Source organism: Culex pipiens, chromosome 2, assembly GCF_016801865.2.
Source record: "Culex pipiens pallens isolate TS chromosome 2, TS_CPP_V2, whole genome shotgun sequence".
NCBI lineage: Eukaryota > Metazoa > Arthropoda > Insecta > Diptera > Culicidae > Culex > Culex pipiens.
Genome location: NC_068938.1, coordinates 85862815 through 85890331, shown reverse-complemented (window position 1 = coordinate 85890331; position 27517 = coordinate 85862815). Strand labels below are relative to the sequence as shown.

General features: G+C 36.2%; 1 protein-coding gene across 1 annotated transcript in view; it reads right to left on the bottom strand.

Moving 5' to 3' along the window:
- The window catches only part of LOC120419814 (zinc finger protein 236-like), a 30542-nt gene extending 4621 nt beyond the window's left edge, over positions 1-25921 (bottom strand). The window contains exons 1-3 of the mRNA XM_052706928.1: positions 25901-25921; positions 25187-25403; positions 9452-9569 (exon numbers count right to left, since the gene is read on the bottom strand). Coding sequence (XP_052562888.1) covers positions 9452-9569; positions 25187-25403; positions 25901-25921 — 356 coding nt within the window. The remainder of the gene's footprint in view (positions 1-9451; positions 9570-25186; positions 25404-25900) is intronic.
- Between the last annotated feature and the right edge of the window lie 1596 nt (positions 25922-27517).

Genomic DNA, 27517 nt, shown 5'->3' with positions numbered 1-27517 from the left:
TCTCTATTGCAAGTTTCTGCTCGAAGCTCGTACCTTGGAGCCCGATGGCTTGAATGGGGAGGGCACCCAAACGTCTTTCTACTCCAAGGAACCTTCCACACCGGGGTTCGAACTGATGACCTTTGGATTGCGAGTCCAACCACCGCCAGCGATTCCACCGGAGCAGGCTTGGTTTGTTGTGTTGTTTGTCTTTATAGCAGGAAGACGACTCCCACGCAAAAAGTACATCCATAAAGCTGATATACCTTGTATAAGTTGAATATTGAATAAAAGAAGAGAAAATTGCATAAACAACTAAATTGCAGGATATTTCAAGAGGAACAAAATGCTTATCCTTACTTTAGGTGGACTACAAAATTTGAGAAAACAACATAAAACTTAATTGCAATTATTTTTAAAAGAGTACATCTTCAAAAGATTATCCATTTTTTGAGTAAAATTTAATAAAAGAAGGAAAAATTGAAAAAGGAGAAAATGTACACATATTTCCAATGAAAATTATATCGTTTATATTATATCACATAAAAAATCTTAAAAAACAGCAATTGCGAGAAAATGACAGAGGTTAAGTTAATTAAAAATAAAAGAAAAATATTCTTCAAAATGAGAAACACTTAAAAAACAAAACAAACATAGGTAGTAATAATTATGCTTAACGTCCCAGATGGGTTTTGAACAGAAAACCAACCTGATTTTTATGTAAATTGTCATTAATCAATGATTGCCAACTAGGCATCAATGATTGTTCCACAAAATTATATAAATTTTTAGACACATTTGATTTAGATCAAAAATTCTTTCAGTGGCTTCAAGAAGGCAACAACTGGCAAATGCTGATTCATTTTGGTGCAGAAATTCGTTAAATTGAATTCAATACAGAGCATTTTAGAGTGATGATCAACTTTCTTCGAAAATGATCAACGGCTTCACCTTAACTCCGTCATTACAGTTTACTTTCGTAGATTACTAGTTGATAGGTCTGTAACTGTATCAGCTTCATGGAATTTGGTACTAACTACTGTTTGGAACACATATAGTTTTACTTGTATTTATCTGAACTGGGTCTTCAGGGGTTAAACTTTGAACGGATGGTTGGCTCCAACTGATCATTTTTGATTCATTGCTTAAATTTTGCTGATATGCCAATAACGGAGTAGCAACTCATGTGGCAGTCAACCATGCCCAAATTATCTAAAAACACTAGTTTTAAGTTCACAAAATATTTTAAAACATGATCTTTTCTATAGCTTAGGTTTTAAGGCATCGCGATTAAAAGTGTTGTGTAAAACCACTAAGATTTTTTTCTACCCTCTCCACCCATTCTTTCTACTCCATCAGAGAGTTTCTCATTCCACCCACATCAGTCAAGGCGTTTTTCCTCGTCACACTGCAGCATCAGCAGTGATGCCTGGCTGACGGGTTTTCCGAGGCCAAACCGTGGCTGCTCGATGATGGTTGGCTGGTTGGATCCTTCGCTGGTGAGCGTGTATTTGTGCGCGATGGCGCCGTCGTCGTCGTTGGTGATGTTTGTTTTTGCGATGTGATGTCGGTTTCCTTTCGCGTGGAAAAACAACACGATACAGGGAGGGGGGAAGCTGTTGAAGGATTTTCAGTGGGTTGTGGAGAAAGATTAGAGGAAAAGTTGGAGAAAGGGGAATCGGTCGGATCACGTCACGTCACATCACACAAGATCTCTGCGCGGGAAAAGGGTTTGCAGTAAAGAGGTTTAATGCGGGACGTGATGTTTTATGGAATTTTTGAGGCTAGAGGATAGTATTTTTAGAAATTCGAAGTTGAATTATTTAGCGAAATTGTTTTTCATTCGGATTATCTTTAAATATTTGTTCAAGTAGTTTTTTTTTCAAAACTATCAAATCAGAAATTATTTTTTTTTAAACAAAACAGATAAATACATAAATACAAAGCAATTCATCCCAATCATAAACAACCGAAAGCTCTCCTCCCACAATTCTTTATTTGTATTTACTCTGCTAAAAATTTACCCCTCCTGTCCTCCCCCTCTTGCTGGCAGAGAAGACACGGCATATTTTAAATCATCCGAGGAATCTCACCTCACCGGCAGCTCAGCTCACCTCACGATTCGGCTCCATCATCTCCGGTCGCTTCTGCTGTGTCGACCTCCACAGCAAATGAGACCTTTTCCCGGGGCCCAAGCATCCATTTGCTCAACTTTCTCTCCCCAGGAAAAAGCGGAACAGCAAAACCCTTTTCTCAACCCTCAACGAATTTATAACTTTTGAGCATTCCTTTTCCATCGCCGCTGCTGCTGCCGGTGATGTCCCTTTTTCCACTGGAAAATTTTACTTCAAACTCTGGAACTGAGCAGCAGCAGCCGGGATTTGCGTTCTATTTAGACAGCCAGCAGCGACGACGGTGGCATCGTTTGGATTGCTAATATAATAAATCAAAAATTAAACGACATCTTTAGAAATCATAATCATAATTTCGGTCTCTCTCTCTCTCTGCGAAACCCTTTTTCCACCTTTCCTCCTGTTGGGGGTGGAATGTGCGAATGGTCCCAACGGGTCTCGGATTCGTGCGGAAATATTTTACTTTTTTTTCCTATTTGCCTATGTTTTATTTTTGGCTTTTTTATGAGTGATTTCGTAACCAGGAAGGAATAATGGAAAATGAAAAAAAAAAGAATTTTGTATTAAAACATTTTACTACTTCGTCTTCTTTAAAATACGATTGTAAACAATCAAAAGTTGAATTTTGGATCGTTGAAATTTGATGGTTGACTTATTCCTCTAATTCGTGTTATTTTAAATAAATTGCTGTATAAAATTTGAAATTTAACAGAAACTGATAAAAAAACTTGTCCCGCTCGTGTGGATCAATCGGACCGCGCACTGGACTCACAATCCAGAGGTTGCCGGTTCGAATCCCGCGGCGAGCGCTCTAAAATTCTTTGTGTAAATATAGGTATTCGGCGCCGTCACTCCGTGCCATACTCTCATACACTTTGGAGCCCAGGGCGGCGAAGTCCTTGTAGATAAAAGGAAGACACTAGTGGTTGGTACTAGCAATAGTGGCTGACAGCTATAAAGTCAACTGCGTTTTTTTTCGATAAAAAAATTACTGAACACTGAAACTGCAAGATATGTGCATTGAAAAAAATAATACAATCGATTGAAAAGGAGGTTTTTGACGGTTTCGCAAATCGTCTTTTCATTTTATTTCGTTATTTGAATGAAATTTTGTCCATGCATTCCATCCATATGTCAATTTTGAAAGAAGCAATTTTGCTTCTTTCGCTTTTCTATACAAGTCACCAGAAGCAGTTTTGCTTCTTTCGCTTTTCCATACAAGTCACCATTCATTTTGGGGGCTGGTAATACAAAGTGGGTATTTTTTGATCAATCAATTTTAGGACTTTTCAAAAAGTAGTTACTTGGAAAAATAAATCCGATTTTTTTATTTATACTATTATCACTAAAAGTTAAATACTCAATATAAGTTTTTTTTTATTTCAAAAATTTTTAATTCAGTCTTAGGGGACATTTTTGCTTTAAACAAAATTTCTTGAATGAAAAGCACCCCTTAAAAATATGTGAGCAATTCTCGCTGAAACCGTCCCACTAGATGCACATGTTCTCAAATCGTTACGGCAATGTTCTCATTCGATTCAGCGCACCAAAAAACCATTAAAACAATCTTCGAACCAATGAAAATGTCAGCCGTTAGCCACCTGTAAATAAAAACTTGTATTGAACTATGGATTTTTTCGAAAAAATGCCCTAATTTGGAGAAATGATATCTCCCAAAATACATTACCAAATGTGGTGACCGCGTATATCTTAAGAAGCGTGACCGATATGCTTGAGACTCACAACCAAACTGAGCGCGACACGATCGCCCATCGTGCACACGAGTCCACTGCACTGGAGATGATTCTCCACACGCAGTTGCGCACTTATTGTATTTATTCTGTGCTTAAATATAAAGGCATCCACCACATCTCCCTTTCTATAATTTATGTTTAAATCATAAGTTAATATTCATGTTGTAAACATGAACACCATGTCATGGTGTTTGTTCCAGTCTCTCAAATTATTTATTAATTCGCCAAACATACGCAGGCTACAAATATAAATATGGTAAAGAAACAATTCCTTCACATCTTCCCCCTTTTCCATATCTGCAAACTTAGACATTTGCAAAAAACAAGAAAAGTCAATAAATAAATGTTTCGATGCTTTACCGTTAAACAAATGCGAAGTATTGTTAAACTTCTCAAGATTACAATCTATATGCCCTAAAGAGCGATTGTTAATATTGTCCATTTCTCTCGAAGGCACACGCCGCGCGGCCTTTCAGAAAATGCAGCAGACACTGTTGCCAGCGATTTTCTGCACTTTTGGAGCAATAAAAAACATACCCGGCAACAATACCATGCAATTCGAAGAAGAAGATCAACAAAAACAAAACGCGCAGTATGGGATTTGACATCGCGCATTTGCCGAAAGTGCGGCGCGTCGTTTCGAGGCTGGTATGCCGCGTGTCTTTTTCGGGAATACGCACAATATCAAACATTTGAAAAGTGAGTGGTCCTGCCTATCTACAACCTGGTGGTCTATGATCAACATGAAGCTGCGTGAATTCCATGTGATTAACAAAATTCAACAAACTCAAATGATACGAACTGTTTGGCACTATAAAGCATGAACATGCCAATAAAACCCCCACTCTTTCGGCGGTCCTTTCAAATCTTAAAGATTTTGATCAGTCTGCTATTTTTTTTTTTTTTTTTTAGAAATCAAAACGTCTTCTAGACTGAATACTAAGTAAACGGACAAACACAGAACAACAAGAAGAAATGAGCAGCCTAACTCTCTATTGCTGTTGGTCGCGTCTTTAACTGTAATATGTTTTCATCACATTCAATTCCAAATAACCTGTTGTTTAAATAAACCACTTCCACCAGTGGACATTGAGCAATGATCCAAGAAAAACGAACTTTGATTCCACTTTAAACGAGATAACATCCTTCATATCTTTGATACGCTGACACAATTTCCTTTACCTGATAGACCACTGAAATCTGTTGGACATCGTTGAATACATCTATGAACTAGGTATCCCTAATATGGCAACCCTAACACTCTATCGCTTAACAACTCTTTCGAGCTTGAGTAATGCACCTCAAAACAAAAATTTCACAGGTTCGTCTGCCTGGAAACTATAAAACTCTTGACTGGTCAATCATATTCCCTCCAGAGTATAGTATCATCAATGAACACCAAAACTTGAGGACAAATTCAAAAGATAACTTCACAAACTCTAATTTGTCACAAATTTGGTGTTGTTTCTGCTATCCTCCTAAAGTTCCACTTCATTAGGGATCTGCTCGTTTTTTTTAATGTTTGTTTCATAGGGAGCTACTGAGTCTCGTTGACTTAGTTGACAACAGTATTTGTCAGTGATCCCCGTTCACCGCGTTCAACCGCGTTCTCTGTTATCTGTACTCGATCAAACACCAGCACCGCGTGTGCACGCGTACAAGCAAACCTAAACTCTGCCGTGTACAGGCTGTACCCGTACACGAACCTCAAGTTTAAACCGAACCTTGCACCTCGCGTTTACACCGCGTGTAAACTTGAGTGCGCCGTGCGGGGAGAACTCGAACATGGTAGCCTGGTGTGTTTGAGGTTCATCTGCACTGAAAACATGTACGGCGTGTACGGCGTGCGCGCGTTTCGGGAAGACTGGTATTTGTAAATCCGATTCCTAGATGAAGCAATCGCTAAGCTGTTATTTACCTAGAATTTCTTACCGATATCCTTTGATCAATTTTTTCACGATCCAATCTATGTTTGATCTATAATACATTCAATTTATGTATGTATGTATGAATGATTCTTACACCGGCAGGCAACCTGGTACTGAAACACATGTGAGCGCTTGAATCTCTAACTCTTTTAATATTTTCAAAATAATTATTCCGTACGAATTATCCTTAAAACTGCTTTGAATAAAAACTCGAGTCATGCTATGTGGTCCCGTTTCATCCTAAGCTTCATCCCCTTCTAGGCAGTATTATCGGTAAAACCAAAATCAATCAATACAGAAACCTACACTCATCCCACGCTACATGTAATTAATTCTAATCAAACCTCGTCCTCGAAGTCCTCGTAGTCGAATCAAATTGACTTGATGTTCTTTCGCTCTGTGCCCTGGTTCGACAGCGATGTTTCATACCATCTGTGGCAATACTTCCACTCCTCCTGGTAATAATTCAACTTTCAATTTCGATACCTACAAAACAAACCATCCACCTCAATGACCAACAGATCTTTCGTGACCCTTATTGCAAACCTCTATTCGAACCAAGGAGTCCAAAGGCTTGAATGGGGATTGCATACAAACATCTCTTTACACCAAGGAACCCTCCAACATCAGGATTCGAACTGATGGCCCTCGGACCGCGATTCCAACATCCGACCAGCGATTTCAACGAAACAGGCCTGGCTCAAGAAATGCGAACGAGGTTGAGTGGGACCAAACCACCGCCGACCGGGGTGAGAGGCAACCACGCCTGCAGCTACACCAACGACCCCGTCAACTCTGATGCCTACATGACCCAAGCAATTCTGTTCGATGGCCTGACATCTTGGTGCAGAGTAACAACATAACTTCATCTTCCCGGATCAACTTTGTACGGCTTTCGATCCTCGATTACCATATGGTAAATCTTTACCAGCCAAGAAGTTACTGATTTCAGCAATCCTGATCTTGGAGTCCCATGACAGCTGTATTTTCAATCTTCTGGCTGGGTCGTGTTGAATTGTTAAGAAACATACATGAAATTAATTGTCCGTCATAGTCCTGAACTCAGCAGAAGAAACCGATGGTACATAAACAACGTCCACCATTGCTAAGTTATGGCCAAGCGTCGCAAAATCACAATTTTTATCAATGATTTATGATTTTTTTTTATTTTCAAATTTTCCTTTTACAGACCCATCACTTTATCGGAAATCACCCTATTTCCGTAATCACCGTAATCACAGGAATAATTCATTCTCACATTCATACCTCCAAAACCGTCAATACTACTATTTCCGTCAAAACTGAAGAATAACAATACAATTTTTTTTTTTACCCGCATCCATTAGATTCTATTTGTGACCACCAGAAAGTTCAAACTTTCCCTAACAACCAGTAAAAATATATTTTTCTGTCAACAACCAGAAAATTATTTTTCTGAAAAACCGGAGATTCGCATCCTTACGTAACCACCGAAAATTTCATCTTTATGTAGCAACCGGAAATTTCAATCTTTCCGTGACAAATTTTCTCTTTCTGTAACAACCGGAAATTTCCATTTTTCCGTAACAACCAGAAATTCATTTTTCTGTAACAACCGGAAATTTTAATCTTTCCGTGACAACCAGAAATTTTCTCTTTCTGTAACAACCGGAAATTTCCATTTTTCCGTAACAACCAGAAATTCATTTTTCTGTAACAACCGGAAATTTCAATCTTTCCGTGACAACCAGAAATTTTCTCTTTCTGTAACAACCGGAAATTTCCATTTTTCCGTAACAACCAGAAATTCATTTTTCTGTAACAACCAGAAAATTCATTTTTCTGTAACAACCAGAAATTTCAATATTTCCGTGACAACCAGAAAATTTCCCTTTCTGTACCAACCGGAATTTCCATCATCCCGTAACAACCGGAAATTCTTCTTTCCGTGACAACCAGAAAATTCATCATCATCATCATCATGTTATTACAAAAAGTCATAACAGAACCTTTTTTCTTTGTTCTTTTCAGTTCTGTAATTACTTGAAATATAATTCTTTCCTCAAATTGTGATTTAGATATTGAACCAAAAACTGGAAATATATCAATTTCAGTTTCAACTGGGGGTTATCTTTCTCCCATTACAACCAGAAATTAATTTACTTCTGTTATAACAAGGCATTAAATGCCTGACAGCAAATAAATCAAGACTGGTCAACATTGACTAGATAACCATTGAGAAACATCAAGTAAATCAAAAATGATTCAAACTGTTGTACATCACAGGAAATACGCACCTCATGTGTCCAGGAAGAACCTAATTTGTTCCATGCATTTGATTACCTGCACGGCACATTTTTATTTATGTTATGTGCGCTAATCAATCGTAATCCCCTTCCAAGGTCATTTCGCCGCAGCCTCTTTTGATGCACACTTTTCATTATTCCTTTGCACACAGTTTCTCCAAGGTTATCTTTTTAGACCGCTGCTGCTGCACATTTCAATCACAATTTTAATTAAATGTAATTCTTTTTATTCTGTCTCGATTTTTTTTTTTTTTTTTTGCAGCAGCAGATATTCCAATTCCTTAACTTTTAATCACCCCCACATCACTTTAACACATTTAACACAACATTAGTTGAAACAATTTTTTTTACACCAAATTTTCCAATTATCTACTCCACCCTTGAAAGCACATTCGTTTATCACATATTTTAAATCAACCAGCCATTATATCAATCAAAATTTAATTAGAATTTTCACTGCGTTTCATTTTACTTGCGCCATCCTCGTCGCCATTGTGTGGTGACCGCGTATATCTTAAGAAGCGTGACCGATATGCTTGAGACTCACAACCAAACTGAGCGCGACACGATCGCCCATCGTGCACACGAGTCCACTGCACTGGAGATGATTCTCCACACGCAGTTGCGCACTTATTGTATTTATTCTGTGCTTAAATATAAAGGCATCCACCACACCAAACATCAAAAAGTTATATATCGTTGGAAAGGTAATCGCGAGGGCTTTCTATCGCACTTTGAAAAACTTTTCAAAAATTATTTTTTCAAGGGTAATTTTAAGGGTTTTTGAGAAACTTACTCTTAATTTTGAATTTTGACCGTGTTCGCAACCACTTACACAGTTCAACAAAAAATCAAATGTTTCTTGTCTCTGAGACGAGAATATGTGTTCCTAGTAGATTTTTGCATGCTGAATCCGAATCCGGGTCCAGAATTGCTCCAAGTGGTCCCAATTTTGAGATACACTCGTTTGAAATGTTAGTTTAGGCCAAAATTAGCTACTTTGTCGACTATTTTACAAAAGAACTATTGAATAAACAACTAAACCAATACATGTATCTTAAAGTTCACGTTTTCCCCTTTCTGAAACACCCCTGGTTTTTAAAATTCGATTGTTTCTACGCATATTTATAGCCATTTTAAAATTAGAATTTGACTAGTATGCAAGTTGGAAAAACTTGAATGAGAACCAACTGAAAATAAAATTTTAAAATGGCTATAAATATGCGTAGAAACAATCAAATTTTAAAAACCAAAGTGACGTGCCAATAGGCCGGCGCTGCGGAACGAAGCCGGACAGCGATCGCACTGGTGGAGGGTGATCTGATGGGGAAACGATTAGTATTTGTGGATCGGATGTAGATTTAAACAATTACCGGTTCTTGATCGGTTGATACTGGTTCTTGTGATGTTGAAGTTGGGCAGTTCGCTTCTTCCATGTTGGACTGATCGTTGTTCGTAGATCTGTAAAAACACTGTTAGCACTTTGATCGGCTTAATTGAACAATAATTAGTGGATCGATGAAGACTGTAGCCAAATGATCAATTTTTCGAACTTTACCTTCTTATTTTATGTTTTAATACGTTTATCTACGTCTACACCTAGTGTACATCTCAATATCTCATTTGCGCGAGTTAAATCTACAAAATATCAACTAAATTTTTCAAATTAATCCGCAGCGATTCCGCCCTGATTCATCAAGTTGATTATAATGACATTATTTACATTTAAGTTGATTATAATGACATTATTATTTACAAATTTTGAATGTTCACAGTGTACCACAATTGCCAAAATCCGACCCATGTGGCAGATTTTGGCCACAGTTGTCGCAAAGCTTTTTGTGGATCGCAAGTTGGGTGCTGACATCTGTATCTCACATTCAGGAAGATTCTGAACATGGGAAGCTTTTTCGTCTGTAAAACTTTTGTTAGTTTCAAAACACGGACACCAGGGAGCGAAAAAAATCATTTTTTTCCTGTAAACTGTAAATTTAAACTTTTTTGTACAAAGTAAAATCAGTGAGAAAGAAAACTGTATGTTGGCTATAATTCTTATTGCTGACACAGTCATTGCTTTATTTGGACCTTCTTTAAAGTAAGTCATGATTTAACATTCAATTGAATTTCCAAAGAGTCATTATGTTTCACTTTAAAAAATGTTTCAAAAGCCGCTGAAAAAATAAAAAAAATCAGCAAGCCAAAATTTCCAATACGTTTTGCAACAGTAAAACTTTTTATAAAACTTTATCTTTATTTGATTCTTATTAAATATAAATAGGACTTATGAAGCTTGCAACAATAATGTTTAGCCTATAATCGATTTAAAAAATGAGTTATTCTCTACGAAATCGGCCGATTTCGACCATTTTTATTTTTTGTTTGGTTCAAATTTTGTGGGGTCATTTCTTATCACCAAAAAAGCCATTTTGTGTCATCGGTTCGCCTATAAAAATTTCCGTAAAATTTTGGCAGCTGTTCATACAAAAATGGTACGTAAATATTCGAAAATCTGTAGCTTTTCAAGTATTTTTTAGGTATTGACAAATTTTTAGGTATTGATGAGGACTATTCAGAAAAAAATAGATACACGGAAAAATAGGTTATTTTTAATTAACTTTTTTCACAAAAAAACAGTTTTCCAAAATCCGTATTTTTTTATTTTTGATTTATTTTTATGTATTAGGGGACGAAAACCCCCTTCTATCGGATGGAGAAGTAAAACGTCAGTCCATTTGCGTAAAAGAGGTTTTGAGTGACTCACTACACATAACCTTCGGACGCCTAGAAATGTGCAGAAACTTGCAACAGAGACCACAGAAGACCCGGGGGTCGTTAATGTGGATTGCTTTGCTTTTTGGGACAAAAACCCGCATTTTTTAATCCAGCGGTTCTCAACCTGGGGTACCTCGAGCGGTCTCAGGGGGTACCGGAAGACAAACCCTGTAATGGCGGACATTTGAATAATATGCCAGACAAAATATTTGAGAGAAGAAAAAACAAATAGATTAGAAACAAAATATTAACACAACATTTTTTTGTAGATTATTTAATTCAATTCGTTTTTGCTAACAATTAAATTTGAAAAAACTGCTATTTTGCATGATTGATTGATGCATACAAAATGGGGGCTGTCCATACACAAGTGCTATGAATATTTTCAAAAATCTGTACATTGAGATGGCATGTTTTGATCACAAATCTTTGGCAAAGTTTATGATAAGGTTTTCCTAAAAACATTTTTTTTCGAATTGTTGGTAAGGCTATGATTCCAAAAATCGACAAAACACGCAGAAAATATTCAAAAAAATATTGAAATGACATTATTTTTTCGATCTGTCTTTTAGTTTTGCCAAAAATTAAACTTAGGAAAAAATGTTTTATATTAAATGTTACTCAATAAGGTACCAATTTATTTTATTGATGTTATCTTGGAAACTATGGATCTCATTTTCAATGTTACAAAAAAATTAAGTGATTTTTTTCTCTAAATTTTTCAATTTCAATTTCAAGATCAAGACTTTTCTTCAAAATTATCAAACGAAACACTCTTTCGAAATATTATCGTGGTGTTGTTTAAAATGTTCAATAATCAAAACAGCAGTAAAGAATTTTTTTTGAGATGAAAAATATTTGATTTTTTTGATTGAAAATAGTTACAGCTCGAAAACTTCACTTTATCAAAAAGTTTTTTAAGTTAAATTTACTATATTTTCAATGTTTTCAGCAGGAAAAAAACGAATTGAAGAAAAGTACATGGGCATTGTGTGGCCTACCCAGTACCTACTTGTTTTAAAAAAACTCTCGATTTTGTTCAATGTCCAATAACATATTTTTTCACTTCTTATGTGTTTTAGAATAACTCTGACTCAATGCGGTTTCAAAAAGAAAATTTGGTCCAAAAAAGTTCCAGATTTAGTTTCAATTCTATCAATGTCCCCCGAGTTACAGTTACAGAACCTTTAAACAGATTTTTTTTTCTCCAAAATGTAATTTTCTTATACAAAAAATCGGATTTTTGGAATTTAAAAGAAACTCCAATAAGCGAAAAAAATCATGTTTAAAAACTAAGGGGTACCAGCAGCTTAAGCAAAACGAAAGGGGTACCTAGCCAACAAAAGGTTGAGAACCGCTGAATCTAATTGATTAGGTGTCTTTGACAAAATTGCTTTTTTTTTGATTTCCAAAGAAAACATAGAAATAAAAATTAAATGCTTTGTATAACCTGTAGAAAACCGCTAAAACATTGCGCAAATTAACCATTTTTGAAAATTCTCATTTTTGTAAATGTTTAAGATTTAGATGTCAAAAAAATGGGTTTGAGCTATGGCACAGGCACATGTTGATCAAAATTAATTTTGTAGTTTGATTTTCAAAATGATCATGATTTACATGACTCAAGAGTTTGCTGTGACTTAGTATTAGATTTCTAATAAAACATGCAAAGTAAGTAAGAAAGTTGGGTCTGAGATTTCAGAAAATTGTTCATGTAGTTTATGGATGGTCCTTGAAAAGACAACATTTTATTTTAGCTGTCAAGCAAGAAATTTTCAAAAAGGCCGCGATGTTGATATTTAAAAATTGCCCTTGCGGTCGTACAAAGTAGGGTTGTGATGATAAAAATGAGTTATAATAACTATTATAAGTTTTATATTATTATTATTGTTCCAGCTATTTAGACCTTAAGTTTTGCATTTTTGCATTTGAAATTTTTAGATGGTAAAATATGTACAATCATTCAAATGTCTAGCCCCATTTCTCAAAACTCATTTTCCATCCACAAACCACGACTTTCATTAACACCTGAAGCCAAATATTTGAACATCGTGCACTCACACCAACTGTAATAACAAACGGCCCAATTACTGTCGCCCAGCAAAGCGAACCTCTTCCCCACTTTGTTCCATGAGCTCGAAGCGTCAACTTGAAGTACGGCCTTTATGCCACCATTTCTTTACCCTTCAAAATTACAAAGCGTCGTCGTCCTTTTCGGCGGTGACGGAACCCCTCCAAAGCAAGGGCCAGGGAACCACAGAAAACCGTCAAGCAAAGAGTTTGTCGAGAGGGAATGATAAACCAGTCGCCGACACAGGAACTTGTCTCCTTCTTTTGACATTGCCTTGTCTCGCGATTCCGTTGTACCAACAAACACAAACTACGGTGAGTTGTGACACACTGATGACTCGTTATCTAAACTTATTTGCAATAAATTTGGCACGGCTCATAAAAAGGATGTATCGAGAATTATGTTTATGTTTGCGCGAGCGAGCTGCCGGGAGTCGCGACGAGAGGGGTTGAAGTACACAAGACGACAATGCCCGCCACGCCAACACTTGGCAGGAAAACCTGAAACCTTTTACAGAAAGAGGAAACTTTGGGCTGCCAGGTTTGCCATCACGTCACGTCAAGGTGACGATGAGCAGTTTGTGGTTGGACGATTCTTTCTAACATAAGCTAAATTGTACTTTGAATAACTTTTGAAGATGGTGTTTATTCATTTCTTTGAGTTTTTGAATTCTTTTTGGATTGGATTTTATTTTGGATAAAAAAAGAGTTTTTGCATTTTTTTCAAATCTGAGCCGTTTTGAGAGATTTTTTTTTGTAAATCAAATCCATTAGGTCGCATGACAGTTAACATATTTAACTGTTAAACTGTTGACGATGACACATTAAAATCAAAAATTGAAGCTACTCGGTTGTTGTTTTTGCATTCATACGATCATAAACAGTATTTTTCTAAATAAATTGTCTCTGATTGTATGCATTCATTTAACAAGACCAGTTCTTTGATAATAAATTATAAAAAAAAACTTTGGGTTTAAAAAAAATATTTCTATTCGTTTTTACATTCATTAAAAGCATGAGCGGTTCTTTTAGAGTGTGCAACATCCCGGGAAACGGGAAATTTTCAACAAAAAATCCGGAATTCCCTGGAAATTTTTAAATTTTTTGAAAGTTGTTCTGATCTTAGTTCTACAAAATCGTGTAGGACAGCGACTTTAATGGTTTAAACTAGTGTGAGGATCAATTGATAGCTTGACTGCGTATAAAATTCATACAACTTTAAGAACTTAGTTTCAGATCTTTTCCCTTCTGGATTCGATTGCTTAGTAAAGGGAAGATAATGTATCGTCACAAGCTGGACCTTATCATGCCACCTTAGGGAAGGCTACCTATGTAATGTTAACATTAAGGGCTAAGAGAACCAGCTGGGAGTTTTTTTCAGTAAAATTGAAATATCTCGAAAACGATACATTTTCTCAACAAACCGACCCGACATTTTGTAGCCAACATTCTTACGCACCTACTGGTTAAGAGAGAATAGAGAGAGAAAGCAACGCACGGGGAGAGCGAAATCTAGCAAGCGCAAAACGACAAAAATCGGAGCTCGGTCTTTCTCTTAGCCCTTAACCTTAACATGTTAACATTTAGTTAAGAAATAGCCACTGAATCAAAATCAAAATCAATCAAATTATTCGCTCTACAGCATTGCCTTGGCGTTCTCGATTGCGAGATTCCTACTCGAAACTAGGTGTTCGAAGGCTTGATTGTTGAGGCAATTGCAAACCTCTTTTTACACCTTAGCTTCCATCCACCCCGGGATTCGAACTGACGACCTTTGGATTGTTAGTCCAACTGCCTACCAGCGACTCCACCGAGGCAGGACCCAGGGAGACGACTCCTACACCTGGAATGAGCTAACGACCTAACCATTAGAGGTTAGTCCGGGGCCAACATTTACTTCCCGTCCGACGGAAGGCGTGATCAGACAAATCTCGTCTCGGAAAATGCCACCGGGACCGTCTGGGATCGAACCCAGGCCGACTGGGTGAGAGGCAATCACGCTTACCCCTACACCGCGGTTCCCGGCCACCGGCCACTAGCCACTGAATCTGCTTTGTAAATGTAGCCCCAATACTCTTCATGGGTCATGGGAAAAAATTACTTACTTCTGTATTTCAAATCGTACAATAAATCAAAAAATGATCTCAGGTATATTTTGATGAGATGTATTTTTTATCCATGTGTTTGGAAAGTGAGTAAAATGAAATCATAATCCATTAATTTGGATCAAGTTTTTCAAATATTTTGCATTCTTTGGGTACCTTTCAAACAATACAAAGTAGTTTTTATTTTTAATGGGTTTTATTTTGTCATATGGTTTTCAGCTTAATAACTGACTTCTCATAGAACAGAAAGATAGTTAAAATTATAAATAAATTACTTTTTACTTTAAACTGTTTTCTTCTTGCAATTTTAATGATACCAATTCATTTTTACAATTTTTACCCAAAACAAAACAAAAACGTAAAAAGAAGAAGAACAAAAGTGTAGTAGATTATTTTCATCTAACAAAATCTATTTTCAGTTTTGAATTCAGAAATAAATCTTGACAAAACGGTTCATAACAGTTAAGAAAATGTATACTTCCGCTTGAATTTCAGGAATTCCCGAGAAACGGGAAATATGTTTTATTGGAAATCCAGGGAATAGGTTCTTTGAAAATTATTTAAATTTTCAAAAAAAAAATTACAGTTTTTTACAAGCTTTTAAACGTGAGCAATTCTTTGAAAATATTTTTTTGAACTGAAGTTGGTTAAAAAAAAGAGTTTTTGAACACTTTTTAACAACACTAGTACCTTCTTTAAAAATAAACTATAAACTCTTCATTTTTTTTACAAGTTGGTTTTAAACAATAATTTCTCAGAGTTTTTGAATGCTGAACGTGAGAACTTTTTTGGAAAAATAGGTATTTTTTTCGAGTACCTGCAATCTGCATTTTATGCAACATGAACAGTTCTTGAAAAAAAGCAGCAGCTTATAAATATTTGTTTAAATAATTTTAAATTATTTCTGGAAGATTTTGCTTGTTTAAAATGTCCTTGGAATCAAATTTAACGAGTTTGTAGAAAAAAAAAACTATGTTTACAATCCAAAGTATTAACATTTGAATGAAAAAAGTGTAATAAAATGCATTTTTCACCTGCACAGTTGCTTAGTTTTCAAAATATCTTAGTATCGACGAAATTTTTTTTCCGCGAAAAAAATTTTTTAGCTGCACTGTACAACGGTATTGCACAACAATTCAAAATATTTGTATCGATCTCAGATATGCTAAATATGATTTTGAACGAAGTAAAATGCATTTCAAATTGTTTTTAGTTGACTAGACTTCTATTTCCATCAAAATTTTGAAGTTTTGCCAGAACAATTTCTTTTTGCCACTTGATTTTTTTGGACCGATTTTGAAGGAGGGCGACATAAACTTTGAAAAAAAATTTCAACGGCCTAATTCAAAATAAAATTATTAAGCTTTTGCATTCGTTCCACCAAGAACAGATCTTTGAATTATTTTGATATAAGAAAAAGAAAAAATATGATTTAAAAAAATTAAATATTGAAAATTTATAATTCCATTTTAAATCTAAAATCCTTTCTTACACCACCTCCGGACCCGGAAAATAAAGTGCACCGGAATTAAAAAAATCATGATTTTTTCGAGGATCTCAGAAAATATTTCATAATTTTATATTTTTTTGACTCTGTTGTGTCATTTTGGTTGCTGATTTTAAAACTTTGAATTAATTTTCACTGACAAGATAAAAAAGCATACAGTTTCCATTCAAATATATGTGATGTGGTATTACCTTTTCCAAAATGGTGATGCTGAAGTATAAATTATGCGTAGAAACACAAAAAACGGTCGAAAAATTTAATTCGCGTTTTTCTCAGTTGCACTTTTTTGAACATGTGACAATAATGCGTAGAACAGCAGTTGAATACACAAAAACGAGAGCACGCAATAACAAACACGTTTTGTTTGTTATTGTTTACAATACTGTACACTGCCCCGAAGTTTGGTTGAATTTGGCTGCTGGAGTCCCGAGTTATAATTGAATCTGTTCCTGTGTCAAACGCGTTCTGACCTGAACTTCCTTTGGTCAATTTTCGCACTCACTTTAGTGAGAAAAAGTTAAATAAAAAATCACCAAAAGTTTTTTTACCGTGTATCATTTTAACCAACTTTGCCAAAGACACAAAATCGATCAAAAACTTCCTTGAAAAGATACAGATTTTTGAATTTTTATGCTTCATTTTTTTATGGACGGCTGCCAAATTTGTATGGAAAATTATATGGACAAACTAATGATGCAAAATGGCTTCTTTGGGCATACAGAAAGCACCACAACAGTTTCAGCCGGATTAAAAATATAAAAATTAAAATTCTAAAAAAAAAGACCGATTTGGTAGAGAATTGCTCATATGAAAAGTGACAAAAATACGGCGACGATTTGGTAATGTAACAGACAATCAATCAAATTTAGGGTAGCTAAACTCAAATTCACTTCAAAGATAAGAGATCTGTGTCTGTTTGAGATTTCCTAAAAAGATTACACTTGGTTGATGGGTGACATGTTCTAATAAATCAAGTCAATTCTACCAACCAGCATTCAGAAATCTTTGAAATGTGCAGCAAACTCGCAGTCGGAAAATGATGCCAACCCAGGATGGCGAAAATAAATCTTTCCCAAACTTTTAACATATTTCTTAATGGTTACATGTACATTTGAGTTCGTCGAATGCCACAATCGCCACTACTGAGAAGAAAGAGCGTTTGCAGTAGCACATGCAATGAAATTGTGCACGTGCACACAAATACAGCTGCAGCATCCGAATGGCATCAGACGAAATCACCGCCATTCCGAGATCTGTGTGTGGGGGGAAAACACTGAAGGAGGTTCGCTTTTCACAAAAAAGTTTTCCTCACTTTCCACCACCAGCCAGTTGACGAGAAGACTCTTTGTGTGTGTATCTGTGTGTGTGCACGACGAAAGTATGATGGTGAAATGCGGATAAAGTTCTGCATAAATATCCTTTTTGCCAGGCAGGACGATAGGTTCGGGGACCGGGACATCAGGAAACACGTCGACGACGAACCAGGACGAATCAGGACGTGGCTGGCTGGTGATGTTTCTCTCTTCGTGCACCAACAGCAATATCACGCTTCAGATCGTGAGAAGACGTGTCACGACTGTGTCGACCGTCGCACCGAACCAAAGAAAAGGATGGATGGATATCGCCGATTTTCCAGCACACAGGACGATGCTGTTCGTTGTATTTCGTTGTACGTCTTGCTCGCTGTGTGTGAGAATGCAATTTTTTGTACGTGTGACGTTGTGCTATGGATTTATAGGGGAGGTCGATAATAAATATTCAAAAATACATTTTTAAAATCAATAGAATAAATTATTCATCTCTTGCAAAAGGAATTAAAAAACACTTTTGAAATTGAATATTTGTTTTCATGTTTTGTCTAAACCAAGCAATTTCGAAACACCTTTTAAAAGCAATGCTCCCATAATTCCTCTTCACACCTTACCCCAACTTTCCCTCCTGACGACCAACGTTGGCCATCATCCGACCGGTTGCTGGAACCGTTTCCTCGTCACGGCGCGCGGCATGTCTCCGCGCTGCTGTTGCCCCCAGGATTGAGTAAAGTTGTGCAGCAACTTCTCAAGGACTCGCACATTTTACTGAAATGTTTTTTTCCCCTACTTTCTCTGGATACAACTTTTGCTGCACACTTCCATCAGCCAGGAAACGCCAGCTCAACGTGGATTGGCCATCGGCGTGGTGGGGTGAGGGCTGAGGAATGAAATGCACCGGATGGCATCGGTCCTCGGGACTGTCTCCTTTCATAGGAAATGAATCCAAAAAGTCCTTGCGCGCGCCAGTTGGATCGCCGGATTGGATGGATGGAGCACACTTCGGAGATGGCTCTGTGATATGCGCTTCGTCCTGCGGATACGGGTGGCTACATGCTATAAAATAATAAAATACAAAACTTTTCCTCGAATGTGACCGTATATTTAATTTTATGTACAATTTCAGTCGGAAAGTGCAGCAGTTTTGAAATTTATTCGACCGAGTAAGTGAAGCGCTAGTGTACAACCGGTTGATGGTTTGAGCTTCCCAATGGCCTCAATAGTTTTTGAAAGGAATTTACTCGGTCTGATTGAGGTGATAGTCTCGCTGAGAAGAGTGAAGGTTGTCTGACTTGGGGCTAGTGTGTTTAATTTCTCGGAAAACATGTTTTTGTTATTTAAAAAAATCCTAGGAAATCTGGATTTTACCAAAATCCTTCAAGCTATTAGAATTATTGGTTTTTCTACATATTGTTTACTAGCATTAGAATGGTTCAAATTTTACTTTTCACCGTCAATTACAGGGCTGAAATGTTTGGGTGATGAGCCTAAATCCGGTATATGAGTTCGATTGGACAAAAACTTTGTATCCCAAGCCAAGTACGTTCTCATTTGGTTTTGTTCGGAGAAAATACACGGAGAGACTGTGCCCAGAAATTTTAACAACTAAAATTGTTGATTTTACTTTCGTAAATTTCAACAAAAGCGTACTTGTTGCGGCCAATTTTCAGTTAAATCAACCAAAATTAAGTAATAATTTAATAACCTGTTTGTTGAAAATGCTAAAGGCAAAAAGCTAACAGATTTCCCGAACTCGAATGAACGTGCTCGACTGTTAGCTTTGGTTTTAGAAAAATCAAGATTTTTTTTTGGTTAAATGTAAATATCAATTGGTTGAATATTAAAAAGATGAACTTGGGTTTGTTTACGTTTGTCATTTGAAGTCAGGATTCGAACAAGAGCGGTCGATTTGTTGAGTTTGTGTTGTTAATTGTGAAGTGAGAGAATGTGCGAGTGTCTTGCGAACCTTCGTGGTGAACGGACACTAGAGCTGCGGTATTTTTTACTACCTAAGCTCAGAGTTATTTCAAAACAAAATTCACAGTCTTTTTAAAGACTACCTGAGTTATTTTCCAAAATTCTAAACAGTCTTTTCAAGACTAACCCCGCCTGAAATTTTGTTGTATTTTACAAACGAAGCCATCTTTTTAAGAGAACTTTGCTTGCAAAATGCGTCAAAACAAAGGTAAACGCAAATCTTCTGAAGATTTGGTCGTTACGTCGGTGAAGCGTTTGAACGCTAAACCGGCTAACGGAAACAGAAAAAGAAAACAGCCTCTTCTGAGGTCTGATTCTGATTCTGAATGTGAGGTCAATCCTCCAATACCATTGACAAACAGTTTCGGTGTTTTATCCGAAACTGATGACAAGGAACCTTCTCCTCGTACTGAGCCTTCTGCCGTCGAGAAACGAGTAAAGGCTCCGCCAATTGTAGTGACTTCCGTCTCCGATTTGGCCAGCTTTCGAACGCAACTGAAGAATTGCAAGGAAACTTGCAATTTGAAGGTTTCGTTCCAGCTTGGTCGAAGAGGAGAATGTCGCTTGTTGACGGAATCTTTACAAGATCACCAAACTTTTGTTGGTTATTTGAAAAACCACAAACACAATTTCTACACGTATGAGACCAAGAATGCTCGGCCATTCAAGGCGGTCTTGAAAGGTCTCTCCAACGACTTGTCGGTGGATGAGATCAAAAACGAACTTAAGGTGTTGCTTGGCTTTGCCCCATCCCAAGTAATACCAATGAAGAAAAAATCAAACGGGAATATTTCTCGCTTTGGTTTGACTTCACAATTTTATCTGATTCATTTCAACAGAAATGAAATCAACAATTTGAAACTTTTGGACAAAGTTTGAAAAAAGTATAAAATATTGTGATTTTAAATTGCATCAATAAATTTAGATTAAAAATCTAATTTGCATTTGAAAATGACTACGCCTTCTTTAATAAAGTGCACCGTTTCAATGTTATAAGCATCCAGGCGAAAGTTTTCGAAAAGTGTTTGTTTTTTTTGCAATTTAAAAATACAATCTTCACGAAAGAAAAGGAATCACCCAAACTATATTTTCAAAAATGCAGAGAAAGTTTCCTACACAGTAAAAAAATCTTTAAATTTGGAAGATGTAATTTTTGAAGGTTGAACATTACCTCTTTTATGATGTAATTTTACCTCAATTTAGACTGAAAAAGTTATATTACACCAGAAAAGTGGTAAAATTACACATTTTTTCTATCACACCTACCCTGATGTAATATTACCATTGTATATTTGACTGTGTACAATTATCCTTTTTTGACTTTGTTGATCGGACAGCTGTTTGCTGAGATACACCCTCTCGATGCTCAAATATCCGGAAAACGAGTTCTTTTCATTGTCATCTAATTAGCCCTCTTGTGCAGCACGCGATATCTCAGAAACTATTGGTTGAAGTCCAAAAACCTAACAGTTTTGAAAAAAACATCACCTAAATTATAATAATTATTATAACTTGAAAACGGTGCACCTTATATAAAATTTAAAGTAATTTTCAATTTCAAATTAGATTTTACATTTGAAAATGATTTTTGAAATTTTGTAATTGGATGGTTGAGCTGTAGTAGGGGAAATTCTAGGGAGCAGTTCTCTACGGAATCGGTCTTTTTTCTTTAATTTGGTGCCTTTTTCTTTTTTGGTGCCTTTGGTATGCCCAAAGAAGCCATTTTGCATCATTAGCTTGTCCATATAATTTTCCATACAAATTTGGCAGCTGTCCATACAAAAATGATATGTGAAAAATAAAAAATCTGTATCTTTTGAAGGAATTTTTCGATCGATTTGGTGTCTTCGGCAAAGTTGTAGGTTGGACATGGACTACTCTGAAAAAAATGATACACGGTAAAATTTTTTTTGGTGATTTTTAATTTTACTTTTTGTCACTTAAACTTGATGAGCATGAGCATGAGCAATGTGCATGGTTGACTGCCAATGAGCTGCTACTCCGTTATTGACAGATCGGCAGAAGTTAAACAATGAATCAAAAATGATCAGTGAGAGCCAACCATCCGTTCACTGTTTAACCTCTGAAGATCCCTACTTTATTAGTCAATACCGGCGCCCTCCCAAGAAGCCTGCAGTTCAACGAAAGGGAGGAATGTTAGTTCGATAGTTGAAGTTGCAGACTCATCAAACATATAGTTTTTCGCTATATACTTGTTGATACCGCTTGAGACCGTTGAATCCACAGCATCTCCTTCAAGCATCACGTGATTAATTTTTTTTTGGGTTAGTTGGATAAGGTATTGGCTTTTCGATGCCTCCCGAGCTACGACGCTATGGGGAGGACTTTCATAACAGATCCGTCGGTGAGCCTTCCGAGCAAGGATGATATGGGAAGGTCTTTCTGGTTAGCACACAAAATCACTCTCACACAGTTATTTTGCTTCACTATTAACTCAATGATCCAAATTGTCAGTGCGTCTTTCGATCATTATATAGAAATGGCTTTTTCACCGCAAAAAAATAAAACCTTATTCGAAAAATTTAAACACAATCCACCCGACGCCGTGCCTTCCAATCAACGGTGATATAGGAAGGGCTTTAAAAATCACAAAAAAACACTTTTCACTCCGAATATTTTTTACAACCAAGCGCTCCCTTTGCCAATCATGCACTCACTTTTTGTCACTAAAACTTGATTTGCAAAAAAAAAACACTATTTTTTTTGTTTATTTTTTGATGTGTTTTAGAGGATATCAAATGCCAACTTTTCAGAAATTTCCAGAAGTGGCAAAAAATCTTTGACTGAGTTATGATTTTTTGAATCAATACAGATTTTAAAAAAAATCGAAATATCGGTCGTAAAAAATTTTCAACTTCATTTTGAATTTGAAATCAAAAAGTACTTCAGTGAAATTTTGATAAAGTTCCTCGTTTTCAAGTTATAGCTATTTTTATGTGACTTTTTTTCAAAATAGTCGCAGTTATTGATTTTTTTTAAATAGTGCTCATGTTTGCCCACTTTTGAAAAAAATATTTTTGAAAAGCTGAGAAAATTCTCTATATTTGGACTTTTTTGATACGACCCTTAGACCCTTAGGGTTGAAAACAAAAAAAAAAATGTTTTCAAAGTCTCACCCAAACAACCCACCATTTTCTAATGTCGATATCTCAGGGCGTAATATACAATGTTTGGTCTTTTTGAAATGTCAGTCTTGATTTAAAATTTATGAATTTTTTTTTCGAAAAGATCGGAAAATTTCGCGAATGTTTTATGTTTTAACATTGTAAATCGGACCATTAGTTGCTGAGATATCGATATTAGAAAATAGTGCATGGGTTCTATTTAAAAAAAAAATCAATAACTGAGACTATTTTGAAAAAAGTTACATAAAATGGCTATAAATTGAAAATGATGAACTTTATCAAAATTTCTCTAAAGTACTTTTTGATTGCAAATTCAATTTTACATCGAAAAATGAAGTTGAAAAATTTTTACGATCAATATTTCGATTATCTGAAAAAAAATGTATTGATTCAAAAAATCATAACTCGGTCAAAGATTTTTTGCCCATTCTTCACATTTCTGAAAAGTTGGCATTTTATGTCCTCGAGAACATATCAAACAATAAAAAAAATAAAAATAGTGTTTTTTTGCAAATCAAATTTTAGTGAAATTAAAAATCACCAAATTTTTTCTTACCGTGTATCATTTTTTTTCAGTGTAGTCCATATCCATACCTATAACTTTGCCGAAAACACCAAATCGATCAAAAAATTCCTTCAAAAGATACAGATTTTTGAATTTTCATACATCATTTTTATATGGTCAGCTGCGAAATTTGTATGGAAAATTATATGGACAAACTAATGATGCAAAATGGCTTCTTTGGGCATACCGAAGGCACCAAAAAAGTTTCAGCCGGATTAAAAAATACAGAAAAAATCGAATGCCCGAAGTCTCAGAGAATTGCTCTAGTGGAACGGTTTAAGCGAGAATTGCTCACCTAGGAGCCCGATGGCTTGAATGGGGAGGGCACCCAAACGTCTTTCTACTCCAAGGAACCTTCCACACCGGGGTTCGAACTGATGACCTTTGGATTGCGAGTCTAACCACCGCCAGCGATTCCACCGGAGCAGGCTTGGTTTGTTGTGTTGTTTGTCTTTATAGCAGGAAGACGACTCCCACGCAAAAAGTACATCCATAAAGCTGATATACCTTGTATAAGTTGAATATTGAATAAAAGAAGAGAAAATTGCATAAACAACTAAATTGCAGGATATTTCAAGAGGAACAAAATGCTTATCCTTACTTTAGGTGGACTACAAAATTTGAGAAAACAATATAAAACTTAATTGCAATTATTTCTAAAAGAGTACATCTTCAAAAGATTATCCATTTTTTGAGTCAAATTTAATAAAAGAAGGAAAAATTGAAAAAGGAGAAAATGTACACATATTTCCAATGAAAATTATATCTTTTATATTATATCACATAAAAAATCTTAAAAAACAGCAATTGCGAGAAAATGACAGAGGTTAAGTTAATTAAAAATAAAAGAAAAATATTCTTCAAAATGAGAAACACTTAAAAAACAAAACAAACATAGGTAGACATAATTATGCTAAACGTCCCAGATGGTTTTTGAACAAAAAACCAACCTGATTTTTATGGAAATTGTCATTAATCAATGATTGCCAACTAGGACGTCAATGATTGTTCCACAAAATTACATAAATTTTTAGACACATTTAATTTAGATCAAAAATTCTTTCAGTGGCTTCAAGAAGGCAACAACTGGCACATGCTGATTCATTTTGGTGCAGAAATTCGTTAAATTGAATTCAATACAGAGCATTTTAGAGTGATGATCAACTTTCTTCGAAAATGATCAACGGCTTCACCTTAACTCCGTCATTACAGTTTACTTTCGTAGATTACTAGTTGATAGGTCTGTAACTGTATCAGCTTCATGGAATTTGGTACTAACTACTGTTTGGAACACATATAGTTTTACTTGTATTTATCTGAACTGGGTCTTCAGGGGTTAAACTTTGAACGGATGGTTGGCTCCAACTGATCATTTTTGATTCATTGCTTAAATTTTGCTGATATGCCAATAACGGAGTAGCAACTCATGTGGCAGTCAACCATGCCCAAATTATCTAAAAACACTAGTTTTAAGTTCACAAAATATTTTAAAACATGATCTTTTCTATAGCTTAGGTTTTAAGGCATCGCGATTAAAAGTGTTGTGTAAAACCACTAAGATTTTTTTCTACCCTCTCCACCTATTACCCATTCTTTCTACTCCATCAGAGAGTTTCTCATTCCACCCACATCAGTCAAGGCGTTTTTCCTCGTCACACTGCAGCATCAGCAGTGATGCCTGGCTGACGTGTTTTCCGAGGCCAAACCGTGGCTGCTCGATGATGGTTGGCTGGTTGGATCCTTCGCTGGTGAGCGTGTATTTGTGCGCGATGGCGCCGTCGTCGTCGTTGGTGATGTTTGTTTTTGCGATGTGATGTCGGCGGTCGGTTTCCTTTCGCGTGGAAAAACAACACGATACAGGGACGGGGGGAAGCTGTTGAAGGATTTCAGTGGGTTGTGGAGAAAGATTAGAGGAAAAGTTGGAGAAAGGGGAATCGTTCGGATCACGTCACGTCACATCACACAAGAACTCTGCGCGGGAAAAGGGTTTGCAGTAAAGAGGTTTAATGCGGGACGTGATGTTTTATGACATTTTTAAGGCTACAGGATAGTATTTTTAGAAATTCGAAGTTGAATTATTTTGCGAAATTGTTTTTCAATCGGATTGTCTTTAAATATTAGTTCAAGTAGTTTTTTTTTCAAAACTATCAAATCAGAAATTGATTTTTTTTAAACAAAACAGATAAATACATAAATACAAAGCAATTCATCCCAATCATAAACAACCGAAAGCTCTCCTCCCACAATTCTTTATTTGTACTTACTCTGCTAAAAAATTACCCCTCCTGTTCTCCCCCTCTTGCTGGCAGAGAAGACACGGCATATTTTAAATCATCCGCGGAATCTCACCTCACCGGCAGCTCAGCTCACCTCACGATTCGGCTCCATCATCTCCGGTCGCTTCTGCTGTGTCGACCTCCACAGCAAATGAGACCTTTTCCCGGGGCCCAAGCATCCATTTGCTCAACTTTCTCTCCCCAGGAAAAAGCGGAACAGCAAAACCCTTTTCTCAACCCTCAACGAATTTATAACTTTTGAGCATTCCTTTTCCATCGCCGCTGCTGCTGCCGGTGATGTCCCTTTTTCCGCTGAAAATTTTTACCTCAAACTCTGGAACTGAGCAGCAGCAGCCGGGATTTGCGTTCTATTTAGACAGCCAGCAGCGACGACGGTGGCATCGTTTGGATTGCTAATATAATAAATCAAAAATTAAACGACATCTTTAGAAATCATAATCATAATTTCGGTCTCTCCCTCTCTGCGAAACCCTTTTTCCACTTTTCCTCCCGTTGGGGGTGGAATGTGCGAATGGTCCCAACGGGTCTCGGATTCGTGCGGAAATATTTTACTTTTTTTTCTATTTGCCTATGTTTTATTTTTGGCTTTTTTATGAGTGATTTCGTAACGAGGAAGGAACAATGGAAAATGAAAAAAAAAAAGAATTCTGTATTAAAACATTTTACTACTTGTTTTCTTTAAAATACGATTGTAAACAATCAAAAGTTGAATTTTGGATCGTTGAAATTTGAAGGTTGACTTATTCCTCTAATTCGTGTTATATTAATAGCGAGTTTTTCACCAATGTGTAACAGGTCGTATCGAGGTGCTCCGATTTGGATGAAACATTCAGCATTTGTTTGTCTATGCATGAGATGAACTCATGCCAAATATGAGCCCTCTACGAGAAAGGGAAGTGGGGTAAAACGGGCTTCGAAATTTGAGGTCCAAAAAATCTAAGAAATCTTAAAATTGCTCGCATTTCCGTAAAACTTCATCAATTCCAACTCTCGTAGATGCATTTGAAAGGTCTTTAGAAGCACTTCAAAATGGGCCATAGACATCCAGGATCCGTTTGACTTTTTCTCATAGCTTTTGCAAATTACTGTTCAAAATTGATTTTTTTAAAACCTTAATATCTTTTTGCAATAGCCTTCAATACCCATACTCCCATAGGTCAAAAGATAGGTAATTTCATGGACTATAAGCCTACGGAATTAACTTTTTGGCCAATCGCAGTTTTTCTCATAGATTTACGATTTTTCTACAACAAACATTTAACAACGTTAGTTTTTGCCCTGTAGGCCTCCATAGCGGCACTTTTTGGTCTCTACTTTGTCATATTCGGAATCCTCCGAAAATTTCACGTTAGTAAGAAGTAGGGGAGTGGTAAATTTGATTTAAAAAATAATTAAATAAAACTTTTTCGAAAAAAGAAATGGAACTTATTTACTCTGTGATCATCACGTCAAATGCGTCAAATGCTGTATCAAGTAGGCGAAAATCTGTTTCACTCCAAATCCAACAAATTGTTAAAAAATATTTTAATTCATTCTAAATGGCAATTTTTGCAATCAAATTGACAACTCCCCTACATCTAACTAACGTGAAATTTTCCGAGGATTCCGAATATGACAAAGTTGAGACCAAAAAGTGCCGATATGGAGGCCTACAGGGCAAAAACTAACGTTGTTAAATGTTTGTTGTAGA